Raw genomic sequence first — 13457 nt, 5'->3', positions numbered from 1 at the left:
GTCCTGCCAGAGGTGGTTTAGATTGGGGTTTAGGAAAAATTTCTTCAGCAAAAACACTGTTAAGCACTGGAGCAGGCTGTCCAGGGAGGTGGTGGAGTCACTATCCCTGGAAGTATTTAAAAGATCTTAAAGGTCTTTTCAAACTGAAATGATTCTATGATGCTAGCAGGGAACATGAGAATTTATTCATATCTCACTAAAGCTGGTAGAAATTCTCCTATTGGCTTATGTGGACTTTGGATCAAATCCACTGAAAAAAAATTATTGCAGGAAATGAGTGACAGCAACAAATTTCAAGGGCTTAAATTACAGATTTGACAACCTTTAATTACAACTAATTTCAGTTGATAGCGAACTGCACATGAAATTCATCATGGAGATTACTAGGGCAAGCTAAAGTGATAAAGATGAGGGCTTCATTTTAAACTGCAATTGTTTATTATCCATCAATATATTTTTGTGAGTGTTTCAAAGGGGGCAAGGAGAAAGATGCTGACTTGTAAATATACTAAGCGAAACTCAGATAGTGGTAGGGGAAAAGACTCTGAGGAACAAGTAGAAACACACTGGCTGGTAAAGCAGCAAGACTCTGTAACATTCAGTTCTGCTTCCAGCAGGGAAGAGACAGCAAGCAAACCTAAGATTTCCACCTACAGTCTTTTTCAGCATTGTACATTTGCAGCAATCAATTAATTTCATTTGAACAATCAAGGCTATACCTGGTACAATCCTCAGTAGCTCTGTCTGGATCTAAGAGAATCAGCTGCATGACAAGATAATGTTGCCTTCCCCAAACTGCTTTTTGACTTTGGAATACCCACCAAATCTTCTTTTGCAAAGACTTGGAGCTGGTATCTCGGTGCTCCTCTCAAATCCTTACTGCAGGGACAATATTCATGTGGCACCCTCAGCTGCCTTTGATACACATGGATATTTTAAGAGATCAAACTCGATTCCACTCTTACAAGTACAAATCAAGACTTGCCTCTGAGACATTTATACAGGGGACAGGAGAAGCCTGCAGAGCTCCACATAAACTAATCTGTACTTTCAAAAAGGAGGTAACCCTTGACACCGTCTACAGAATAGAACTACTTATCTGTAGGACTGCTTTGTTGGTTCCCGATACCAGCTTAGATGACAATTGAAGGCAGTACAGGAACTCTTTAAAGGTAAAAAACAAATGATCCTCTACCTTTCTGTGTCATTGCTTAAATTTGTCTGGCAGATATTGGAATTTTAGATGATTTTGTGATACATATACACTGTAAGATCCTATTTATACACCTTGTAACAATGCTTAGCATGAGCTGCCAAGAAGTGCAGATACAAAAGTCTAGACATTCTGAAAGATCTTTTTGCAAGGCTACTATTCCTGATGGAGTAAATAGAGAAAAACAAAGTAGGTGCAGCCTCAAACTCCAGAAACGTGGGCTGATTCAGCAGTTCTTCCCTCAAAAGTTCAGATCTTCTTAATGGGTGCTGCAAGTGATGTGTGGACACAAAGTTATCAGTGCATTATTAGCTGTGACTAATGATAAATCAAGGGTGTAGCCTCTGACACAGGAGCCATTACAGAAGACAGAGAGGATGAGGGCCTAGGCCTATAACTCAATCAGATCTTTCTTATAAGGATAAACTAATGGAAGATAATGATAATAATTCTCTTTAAAGAGAAAAGACATCTCAATCTTATGGTGTGCTCCAGTGATGTGCTCACACACAAGGAAGGCAGTAACTTTTTACCACTTGAGTTACAACTGAGTTACCTGGAAAATGAGGTTCCTCTCTTACTCTGCCATTCCCTAGGCTGTATGAGTGCAGTAGCCTTTTAAACAAATGCATAAACCTCATTTGGTGGATGATTTTTGTTTTGTGGGGGTTTTTTTTGAGTTTTTTTAACTATGTCCTCATGCTTGTCCATCTATAGTGTTCTCTGTCTTTCACGATTTCTTCTTCAGGTGAATAGCTCCGCCACAAAAATGAAGAAGGGGTAGGTTGTGGGGATAACAGGTGATTTATGAAGCCCTCCACTACACTCAATATATTATTTAAAAATTACATGTGTGGAGAGGATAAAGCAGGTGCTTGGTTTAGAGTCTTCTGGAAAGCAGCTTCACATAACCTAGGGAAGCTTGTATACCTCCTTTAACACTGACACTGCTTCAAAATTAGTTCTCACATGTCCTGCAGCAACAGGTCAAATACACAAAAGCATGGCACAAGTGGGGAGCACTCCTGGCAGGTTGAACAAAAGAAAACACTGGGAAGAAAAGAATCATCAGAGCAAGAGGAAGAGAGCAGGGGGAATTATTACCAGGACCAGTTCTCCTGTAAGTGTCCTTCACACTGCTAGGAAACTCCTTTTGTTTTGGTTTGTTATTGTTTGCAGATGAACCATGCGTAAACACAACATTGTGAGAAGAGCACACTTTGATCATTTGAGAATGCTAAACCTTCTTTCATACTGATTATTCTAATTTTTAATTTAAATTCCAGTTCTGAATTTCACATATAACAACATTTTTATCCTTCAGTTGATCTGACACACTGAAGCAGATAATCTCTTAAAGCAAGGAAGCACAAGCATTTTTTCCTTCTTTGCAAGAGGTGAAAGAAGCCTAGAGAATCAATAAATAAAAAACTGCTAACAGCCCTGTATATTTTGACACACAGAATCTCTTTTATCCCTGGACGACCCAAATGAATGAAGTGGGACAAATCTGCATGGAAGAAAAAAAGATTTGTTCTTCATTCTTCCCTAGGACTAATGTCAATAAAAAAATACACTGAGAATCATTATTAAAAAACTTCAAGTCTGCCTGCTACGTAGCCAAAAAGAAAGGCATCTACTTTCCACTCCCCCATCTCCTTTTCCAGTGCTCTGACTTCAGCAGCAGCACTTTTCTGGGGTTCCTCCTTCTCTTTGTTTTACAATGCTTTTAAATATTTAGTGTAAATATCAGTCTTAATTTCATCCCAGTGACTGCAGCCTGTTCTCATTTAGTCGTGCATCTCTATTTTATAATACCTTGTCCAATCATCTCTTTTAAGCAGCCCCCAAACTTAACAAATGGGTCTAGTAAGTTCTTCATTTAGTTTTGATGTATATAAAGAAAAGGAGCACTGATTCTGTCTGCCCAATAACTTCCATTGCTCAGGTCTTTCTCTACTTTAGACAACGTTTTGTAATTTTTTTGCTTTTTCCCAAGTGCCTGAGACTCAGGATATACCTTTTGCTCAGATCACATAGAAAAGATGTGCTCTCCTAAAATCCTAACACTTTAGCCTGGTTCCTTATGCAAGCTGTACCCTTAGGAGATGGCTTGTGCCAGTCCTATCTCCTGTGAGTTTAACAAACAACAACAAAAAATGCCAACAAAAAGAAATGTAATATGCCTTGATTCCTTTTTTTCAGGGGAGCTAGCAGGATGGTTTACTGGCAATATGCTTCAAAAGGAAAAGCCTTTTCTGATACAGTAGGATTTCATCAAAATAATGAGTGTAATCTGGTTACCTTCTACAAAAAGCCATGAATTCACATGCTGCAGAGAAGAGCCAAGGAGATGAGAAGGGCAAAGAGCCTGCACAGGCTCATAAGCTACAGTGAGAAAGGTGACAAATTCCAGGTTTGTTTACCCTTGAGAATAAATAACGCTGAGAGGAGAGACTCTGCTCAATTTAAGACACTGTTAAAAGAAGAGAGGAAAAGGAGAGAGGAAGAAAAATGACTATTTATTCTGACTGACAATGTTAATATTCAAGGAATGGGGCACACACTAGTTTTGCTGTTCAGTAACACTGAGATCACATCCAAGCTGTAAATTGGGTGGCAGCAATAGAGTAAAGAAAGTAAAGGGAAAAGTGAATAGATTAATGCATTGATTTCCATGTTCCTCTTGAAGGATAGGTAACCAATTACTCCTTTTACTGAAAGGAAGGGAGAGGTTGGGGAGAGCAACACACCAACAGAACTTTTTCATACACTAATCTTCAAAGACCTATGGATATACTCAGAAGCCAATGAAATGGGAAAACAATTCCCACTGATCTGAACATGCTTTGAGAAACTTTGAAAATTAAAAAAAAAAAGTTATGGATTAAATTACTTAAAACTTCCTTAAGTTAGAGCTCAGCAATTAAAAAAAAAGTAAAATAATGGGACTCTTCATCCCTTCCTGTACTTCAGCAATTGAACTTCAGGCAAAGTAGATATGCTAAGGACTTAAAGATTTTTAGAATAGCATTCATAGGCTACAAAAAACTGTAACAAGTCATCTTTATATTTTAATCTATAACTAGTATACAAAGCAATCTAAATTTAATGCTACAGCAACCTTTTATCTTTAAATCAGAAGACTTTCTGACTTTTTAAAAAATAATGATGTCTTTTCATTCAAGAAGTCCAAAAAGCTCAATGTCCACTGTTGTCCTTACTATCTCCTGAAAATTTCTGTAAGTGGTACAAGAGAGGCAAGAAAGCACATTTTGATATAAATTTGAGATTTTTTGCCACTGAAAGATGGCATTGTGGCACCAAGCATGATCTCATCTCTCCCATCACACACCAATCCATATTACTGATATTTTATAAATCCTCGGTGTCACAAGTGAAGGTTATATATTCTTGAACTTAATAAAAATAAAAGCATTCATTGCATACAGACTTCCCCTTCAAGAGTAAGAATGAAGAAGAATAAAGAGGATTCTTCCTCACTTACCAATCTGAACCCTCTGAGCAATGTCACAAAACCTAACACAACTTGCTATAAAATACAGCCCTTTCTAATTTTTTTCATGCTGCACCACTCCTAACAGACCATTTAGTCATGCCAGGCTGATTTATGTCATGAAAACTTCCCAGTGCAGATTAAAATGCATCATACAGTCATATTGCACTTAAATGCCAATAGGCTGCATTTAATTATTACTAAATTTGGAAAATTCATGACAGGTGTCTTAGCTGTCTGTCTCTTCACCAGCATGACAGGGATGTTCAGTTTCTGTACTTGGTCTCCCTTTAGTCCCTTAGCTAAGTTCAAATACCTCACTTCTATACTGGTGGTAAAATTATCCAGGTATTTGCTGCAAGTCTCTTCTTTTTGGGAAGATGAGCTGCAGCACATGATAAAAAACTAAGCAAACTTGACTTACTGCAAAGCAGCTGACGTGCAAAGAGCTGTATTTTCACTGGGACTTAGCTGAAATTAATTTACAAGCTGAGTAGTACTCTGTGTGGGACATCAGATCTTCATAGATCTTCCATTGGAAGGTCCCCCAGCTCAAAGCAGTACAACAACTGCCTTTGAAAAGAGGGTCAGTGTTACTGAAACTTTTGGCCTCTTCCCAACTATTGGGCTTCTTTCAGCAGCTATGCTCCTGCCCAGCTGCCATAAGAAATACAGCAGAGTGCAAAAATGAGAAAATTCTAACTTGCTCATCTGGAAAATCTACCTAATGAGTGAAATAACTATAGAAATGGTCTAAATGGGGATAAATGTCTTGTTTCCTAAACCCATCTGTTGTAAATCCTGGCAGAAATCTTTTCAAAAGGTTATAAATAATCTATTTTAGAAACAGGCAACACATTTATTCCTAGCAGCAAATTCAAACATGATGAGTAATCTGGCACAGAGCTTTTAAATTCACCAGCTGCCACCCACCTCGGGCAGCACCATACCTCATTTTATCTGTGTAGTATGAACCATTTGTTCATAAGTGCTTGAACCTAAGATTGGTAATCCCACTCCTGAATTTTCCACACAAACTGAAATTAAAATAAAAATATCACACCTAACAGAGTACAAATATTTGAAAAAGGCAAAAATTTAGTAGAAAATGGAAGTTATTCTATTTGTAAAAGAAATACAAATCTGAACCATTAAAAATATATTTATCCTTCATTGAAAAAAAATTGTTTGGTCTTGTTTAAAACTTAATAAAGACAAAAAATGTCTGCTTTGAATTGGAGACAGTGATGGAAGACAGAAGTACCTAGACAATTCTCTGGTCATGAAAGAATATAGACTTTTAAGTGCTTCCCTGCACTTTAACATATGCATAAATATACACATATACTTCTGTTAAAATGTCATCCTCCTAGAAAGCTGTGAGTTAATTACATGAAGTAGTGTTTTCTTTAGCTTCCTTTAGTAAGGAGAGGTATTTTTGCTCTGCATTCCAGTTAACTTCCTGAATGAAAAAATGCTACAAGATTGGACTCACCGTTCTTGTTAAATGACAATTTAAACAGAAGACGACCTGAGTTTCTTGGTGGAGAGGGAAGTTACTTTGGTTTCTCTTACTAGACTTCAAATTAAAAAAAAAAAAAAAAAGGGTAGCTGCCTTCTTTCCCTAGTCATGAATGAAATAGAGCTATGAACTACAGAAATTAGTTTAATTTCAATAGTTAAGCAAAAAAGCCAATACAGGTACATGCTACCACTGTCTTTCCACAGGTACATGATAAGATAAAGTGACTGACTCTGATCTGGTTACACACAGCAATCCCCACATACCTACACTTGTATGGGACTTCTATGTCAAACATCCTCAGGGTTAGACTTATTTACTCAACAATCCTTCCACAAGTCACAAAGTATATCACTAAATTAAATAATTTGATGAAGACCATATGCCCATATAGTAATTATTTCAAGATCAACCATTTGAATTTCAGTTTCCTGGAAAAATTCTGGTAGAAGAATACATTTCTTTGTCACAGTTGCTCTATTTCAAGAAAATAAAATAGCCTAGGCAGGGAATATTTGGAATTGAGCACTGCATGATCACACAATCATATACCTGGACATAAAGTAACTTGAGACCAAGACCTGCTATAAAAGCTTTGGAGATGGAATCAGGGATGACTCAATGGCCTGAAAAATCTGAAAAAAGAATCAGTGCTGTGAAATGAGACACTATCAACACTGCTGAAACCTATCATTTTCTTGTGAATCTCCAGTCATTTATTTTATGTAGTTTTCACAGAGCTTGAAACAGTCTCCACTTTTTTTTTCCTTGCCTGTCTTTTAAAGAGTCAGCAAAATGAAAAAAAAGATATCTACAAGAAATTACTTTTAATCTGGTGGCATTTCTTAGTGAATGAAGAAGCCCCATTCACACCCCATTTTCTAAGCAAAGGAAAATCTTCTCCCGCATTTACTGCGGTTTTACACTTCTGCAACTCCTGGGACTGAATTATTGAGAACCAGCCTAATGCCAAAATAATACAGTAGTGATTTGGGTTTAAAGCTTGCTATCAAACTCCCAAATGGAGAAGAGTAAATTTCTATTCTGCACAGGGAATTCTCCAAGGTGTGGATAAGCCATGCTGTGACTGTGGAAGTATTTGGCATGCTTCCATGGATGTTAGTTCAAGCAAGTTAATAAGATAGGATCACCCTAGTTCTGGAAACAGAGGCCTAACCTGGATTTTATCTTTAAATTACTTCAATCTTTCTTCCTCCAAACTTAGAACAGTGAAGAGCTGAGATGAATTCAAACTCACAAACTTCAATCAAACACATATCTAACAAAAGTTCTGACTAAGTAAATAACGACCAAACCCCTCATCAATCTCCATAAACACAAGTACTGACTTTTTACACTAATCCAAAAACATCAGAGTAACCATATTATTATTCTAAAGGATACATTTAAATACAAACTACAAATATCAGAGGAGCAAAATAGCTCATTAAACTAAATCCATGTAGGCACAGAGTAAATATTCATGAAAGAAAATTGAATTGTACGTCTGGGATATTTCTCAACACCAGAAGTGAATTTCAGCTACTGACAGTTGCAAATTTTTCATTATCCTCAGTAAGATTTTTATGCATTTACAGAATTTCAATGGCACAGGAAATAATAACATTTGCAGTGTGAGAGTTAAAAACCTAGAGGTTGCTCAAAACAGTCTGCATCCTCTGCAGTGCACTCGAAATTGCACTCCAAGATGACCCAAGGGCAGAAATCAGTGATGAACCTCCTCAGCAAGCACAGAAATCTATGACATCCCCTCTTCAATTTCAGGACTTCTTCATTTCAGAACCCTTTGAACGATACAAGAAAGACAGGACATGCAAAGCCTGTGCTTTTGCTGCTGTGCAGGAAAAGCAGGATGAGCTGATTGTTTAGGGCCTGGGAGAAGCTCACCAAAGTCAACACTATTCTTTCCTGTTGATTTCAGTGGCTTTTAGAGCAGGCCCAAACCCAGACCTATAAACACATCTAAATGAGTGATTGTGGCTGAGTACTGGCACACCCATCCCGTTTCACCCATCAGTACTTGCTGGTGACTTGGCAAATGTGCTGGTACATGCCACAGTAGGAAATACAACGTTTGGAAATAGCACTTTGTCAGACAAAACCGCTTGCCTGGTGTTAGACAGATACAACCATTAAGCTCTGGCTGCTCAATCCAGCCAGTGAAATGCTGTTGCAAATGAAAGATGAAGCATTGCATGAAGCCATGCTAAAATGGATAGAAGGATGGTTACTTACCAACGGGGCGAGCTGTTGACATTACAATGGTGTAGTGAGAACATAAAAAGGAAATTAAAAAAAGAAAAGAATATCTGTCAGAATGCATGACGTGTAATGTTACTTTCCATTATGGACACTACCATGACTGCTAACCCCTCAAATGGCAGCCTAAGTCAAATGCTCACTGCAGTTATTGTTTAGGCACGTGACACTAACATCCCATTTACTTGGGCATAACATCTGAACAAGCTGACTGGAACCATTCTCTGAGAAACATTTTTATTATCTTCATGCCATCATCAAGTATCATTGTTAATGCCTGATAAAAGAAATGTTGCATTGCATTAGCACAAACTTTTAGATCCCAATGAACACATCAATTTAAGCCTCACACTGCCTAATGTCATGCAAGGCATTTGCTTTCTGAGTGAACTACCAACTGAATTTTAAACATGACCAGTCAGTACAGGAGTAAGGGCTAGAGAAAGCCCAGGACAGTTTTTCTTATTCAGTAATGGGTATGAAAGCTTACAGCACAGTGCTTTTTCATCACTGACAGTGCTGATGAAAATATAACAAATGGGCTGAAATGGCCACAGGGACTTCAACCCAGAACCTCCCAAATTACTGCTTAGGTAACTTCTACTTCCTAAAAAATTGCTGTTAAATGATTGACAGGTTAATACTGTTTCAGGCTGATGTGGAGACTGAAAGTTCCCATTGCAACAAGTGATTTCTTGGTTATAGCAACACCCTTCATTATACTTGTGCTGGGGAAGACAGCTGTGAGTCCCTCTGCTAATAACATATAGATATCTCTTTCAGAAGAGCTGAAAATCTGGACATAAAATTGACTCCAGGTTGCATCTGTGTAGGCAAAGTTTCCCTTATTTCATCAGCAGCAATAATTACACATTTCTGAGCAACTGCAGAATTTTTTTTTTAAAGAAGATAACTAGCCCTGTGTGTTTATGTGCAGGCTAGGGTCAAATGTAAGACATGCAAATTCAGAGGTAACAGAGCTGGCAAGGGCCTTCTTAGCTCTCAACCTCTCCATGACACTGTCCCCATTTCATTTAACTGTGTCTGGTCTGCTGCCATTCTCACCCATCGCTTACTGGAACAGTTTTTGGCTTCCAGTATTATGGACATATTCCTTCTTCTGCAGAAAAATGAGGTGTAAGAGTGATATGCATCTTCCAAGAGAGAAGATGGAGTCTGGGTCACAGAACTCAGATTCTGCTGCTGTTTGTGACAGTGTAATGCAGCTTTCCTGACTGCATCTCCATCCTCTGGTTTAAGATGGAGCTGTGAATGAGGGAGCTAAGGATTACATGGTTGTTGTCAAGTGTGCAGATGGAACTACATGACACCTGCAAGGTCCAGGACATGCTCAAGGTAAATTCTGAAATGCTAAGTGATTTTGCTCCTTTACACAACCTGGTAAAACCAGTGTCAGACAACACTGTTAATCAGGAATTCAGAATTAAGGCTTTCTCTAATTAAGAAGTCCACTGTTCATCATCCCTTTAAAGTCATTGGGAGATTTCCCTGTCCTTTGTTTTCACAAAATTCAAAGTAATAGCTTTCTCCAATGAATTTCTTGGTTTTTCATTTTCTGTCATACCCTGAACATGTAGAATGTTTCCAATATCATGGCTTCCTTTGTATTGAATAAACATTATGTATTTGACTGTAAATGACAAACCCAAGAGGAAAAATACACAAGATAATTAAAACACGCTTTTACTGGGGGAAAAATTGATTAAATTACACATTTCCTTGAGTTTTTTTCCCTTAAATTTCATTGGGTTCAAGCTTCAGTAATTTCAAAGGATTTTTTTCTGGGTTCTAGCTATTGTTTACATTACAAATCAGGGTAACAAATCTGAAAGGCTTGTTCCAGTAATGTACACAGTGGAGACAGTTCTAGGAGTGTTTAAAGGCCAGGGAATTGGTTACCAGAATTACTGGACACTGTGATCCTGCCTGTGACAAAGGAACAGAGTGAGACTGTTTCTGGGAGTCGGCTGTGGTGACTGATTTTCCCATAGTGCAAAAGGGAAGAGCAACCTCTTACACACCTGTTTCTTCAGCTTAAGATGGGAAGAGCCATATTGTCACTTGCACTCTAAGGTGAACACTCAGATAATATTTCAACAGATTATCACAACGCTCTCTTTTCTTTGTTACATACTAACATCACTCCCCCTACAAAGCCACTCATTGGCTTTTTTTTTTTCTTTCCTTTGAATTCAGCAAATTAAACTGAACTGTGTCCATGCATTAAATGGATGGAAATGGAAGCTGGCCTCTTGGGTCAGTTGACCCCAGTTCTAATAAAGCAATCCATTGAGACTTTGAACATTTGATTTAATGTGTATGAAAAGAGGAGGACAGATAAAGCTAAAAATGTTTTTATTAACCTTTCACAGCTCTACTGAAAACTGTCAGCATGGACCACTAAACTGTGAAATAGTGTCTGCATGATATCCATTGTGCCAAATTGCTGCTTATCTTTTGGAATGAAGTAATAACTATTATATTCTATTTACTCAAATAGAAATATTAGCTTACAAACTTTTTCTCTGCCCATAACATTTACCATGTCTATATCTACTGTCATGAAAGATATTTTTGGCATCTCATTATTCCACCAGCCTTAAAACCTCCTTACCAAATCAAAGAGCAGCACATAAACTGTGAGAGGATACTAGAGACGACAAATATTTTAGGAGAGAATAATTAGTCTTTACCTTGTAATACTTACAAAATTTAATTAGGATTTTCTCTTTCCTTTGGCTATGGTTTATTTTTTGGATAAAGGGTAGTGGTAGAGAGCTTAATTATGGCAGAGCTAATCCCATAATAATACTATCTGTATTATGTTTGTCATTAATAAATATAGTTACTCTACTCATACTTCTTAGAGAAAGAAACGTGACTAATAGCCTGAACTGATGGCTCACATATTAATGCCTATGCCCACGGTTATGCAGTTGCTTGCTTATGCATACATGCATCTGCTCTTCAACAAAAACACACTGGGACAGGGCTTTAACTGCAGGGGGATCCTGTCCCACTGAAATCAATTAAAATTTTGCACGAGATATCGACAGGACCAGGATTTCACCTGCGCTGTACGTCAGTGTGGCAGCCACCATTGCAAAGGGAGCGTGGAGCCCGAACAGCGGCAGGGAAGGATGTGGCCCCTCTCCTCAGAAAGCAATTATCCGTGTAGGACACGGGCCCTGCCCCTGCGGGGCACTCACCTCGCACGGTGAGCGTGGCAGAGGCTTCCACTTTCCCCACGCGGTTCTCAGCGATGCAGGTGAAGGTTCCCTCATCCGTGCCCAGGGCTTTCTTAATGCGCAGGGTGTAGTCGTCCTTGATGTCATACCTGTGTCACAGCAGAAGAATCAAAACTCTTTTTGTGGGCAACAGAAACGGGCAAAAACCATCCCCTGGAAAACGCCAGCCTGAATCTATCTTGGAGCCAACTTCGGGAGATAAAGTATTATCCGGCATTAGATAATTCCATGAAGCATTAATCTCCATGACATTTTTATTGCGCTCTGCATTAGTTAGAAACTTTACATAAAATTAGTATTGCTATGTTCAGTATTAGGGCTTTATTAATAATATAATTCACTTTGTCCTTGATCTGCAGCAATAAGATAAAATTAAGGTATCAGACATCAGTTATCAATACATGACAGCTCAGGTTTATCACACCTTTAACTATGTGAGCTACACATTTTACCTTTTGCTGATTTGAAAATTTCCTTTTATATACAGTTTTCCCCTACAGCTGCAATCCCTTAGGGAACGGTGAGCATGTTGGCAGGATCCTGCACTACCCAATTGCAAACAATAAAAAATATATTCAAGCTCTGGAAGGTGACATTTATTGAAGAGGCACATTAAAGCAGATTTATCAATTTCACAGAAATACAACGAAACGATTCAATAAAGCTGGACAATGACATTTTCTCTTTCGTCCATTTCTTTGTTTCTACTGTTGAAAAAATTCCAAAACTATGAGGATGTATAAAATTAAATTAATGCAACATACTCCAACACATAGTGAATGTTTATTCTCAAGGTATTTAGATTGATTATACCCAGAAAATTATTTTCAGTTTAATTGTTATTATCCTGCAGAAGTCATAGTTAAAAAACTATTTTAGGCTTTTATCCAAACCTCATTAAAGTCAACAGGAGACTTCATGTTGTATAAAATGTCTTTGGTTCCCAAATCAGGAAAACCCTGATTATCAGCAAAGATACTTTATCCTTTAAATATTATTTTGTTAAATTATTTTCAACAAGATTTCTTCTCGATATAATACATTAAATCACCTTGAATCTAGACTTGGCTTCAGATTCACATGTATCAGTGAAATAGGAACAAGAAACTAAAGACAGATCTAGACTTCAGGAGCTGTCAATACTATTTCTCACTGTACACACAGTCATGACATAATTTTAGAAGGACTCACTTTCTTTCTGTTATGCAGTAAAGGCCTTATAGTCTTGTAAAGGAAAAACATTGAAATCATATGGAAGGGCACCCTTAAATCTTTGGATGAATAAGGATGCAATGCAACAAATCAGAGGAATGCTGTCAGGCTCTGTGAGCACTTTTAGATCCTTAGGGAACGTGAAACATAACTTTTTATGTGAAACAAACTTTTTTTGTGTACATAATGTACATTGCTATTGGTTCCTTTAGTACAGGTTTGTAGAGAGAGTGCTAACAGACTTCAAAGCATCTTAACTCAAAAATCCCATATGGTGAAACATTCAAATTTCTGTTAGGCCTAACTAAAGCTCACAACATCAATCAGAGCATTCTTAGCAATTCCAAGAACAAGGAGCAGTCAAGACATCTTTTCACACTCACCACAGCACAACTTCTTTCTGTATTCAGTGGGTCCATTCTATCAATTAGCAAGAAATAATTT

General features: G+C 37.8%; 1 protein-coding gene across 6 annotated transcripts in view; it reads right to left on the bottom strand.

The window, feature by feature from the left end:
* Nucleotides 1–13457, bottom strand: part of ROBO2 (roundabout guidance receptor 2) — a 429807-nt gene that overhangs the window by 106985 nt on the left and 309365 nt on the right. For all 6 annotated transcript variants that reach the window (XM_063393923.1, XM_063393924.1, XM_063393926.1 and 3 more), the window contains exon 6: nucleotides 11763–11890. In XM_063393923.1, the coding sequence (XP_063249993.1) occupies nucleotides 11763–11890 (128 nt within the window). The remainder of the gene's footprint in view (nucleotides 1–11762; nucleotides 11891–13457) is intronic.

The sequence above is a fragment of the Prinia subflava genome, chromosome 3 (genome assembly GCF_021018805.1).
Source record: "Prinia subflava isolate CZ2003 ecotype Zambia chromosome 3, Cam_Psub_1.2, whole genome shotgun sequence".
Classification (NCBI taxonomy): Eukaryota; Metazoa; Chordata; class Aves; order Passeriformes; family Cisticolidae; genus Prinia; species Prinia subflava.
Note: the sequence above shows the minus strand (reverse complement) of the source record. Positions and strands in the feature narration are given on the sequence as shown.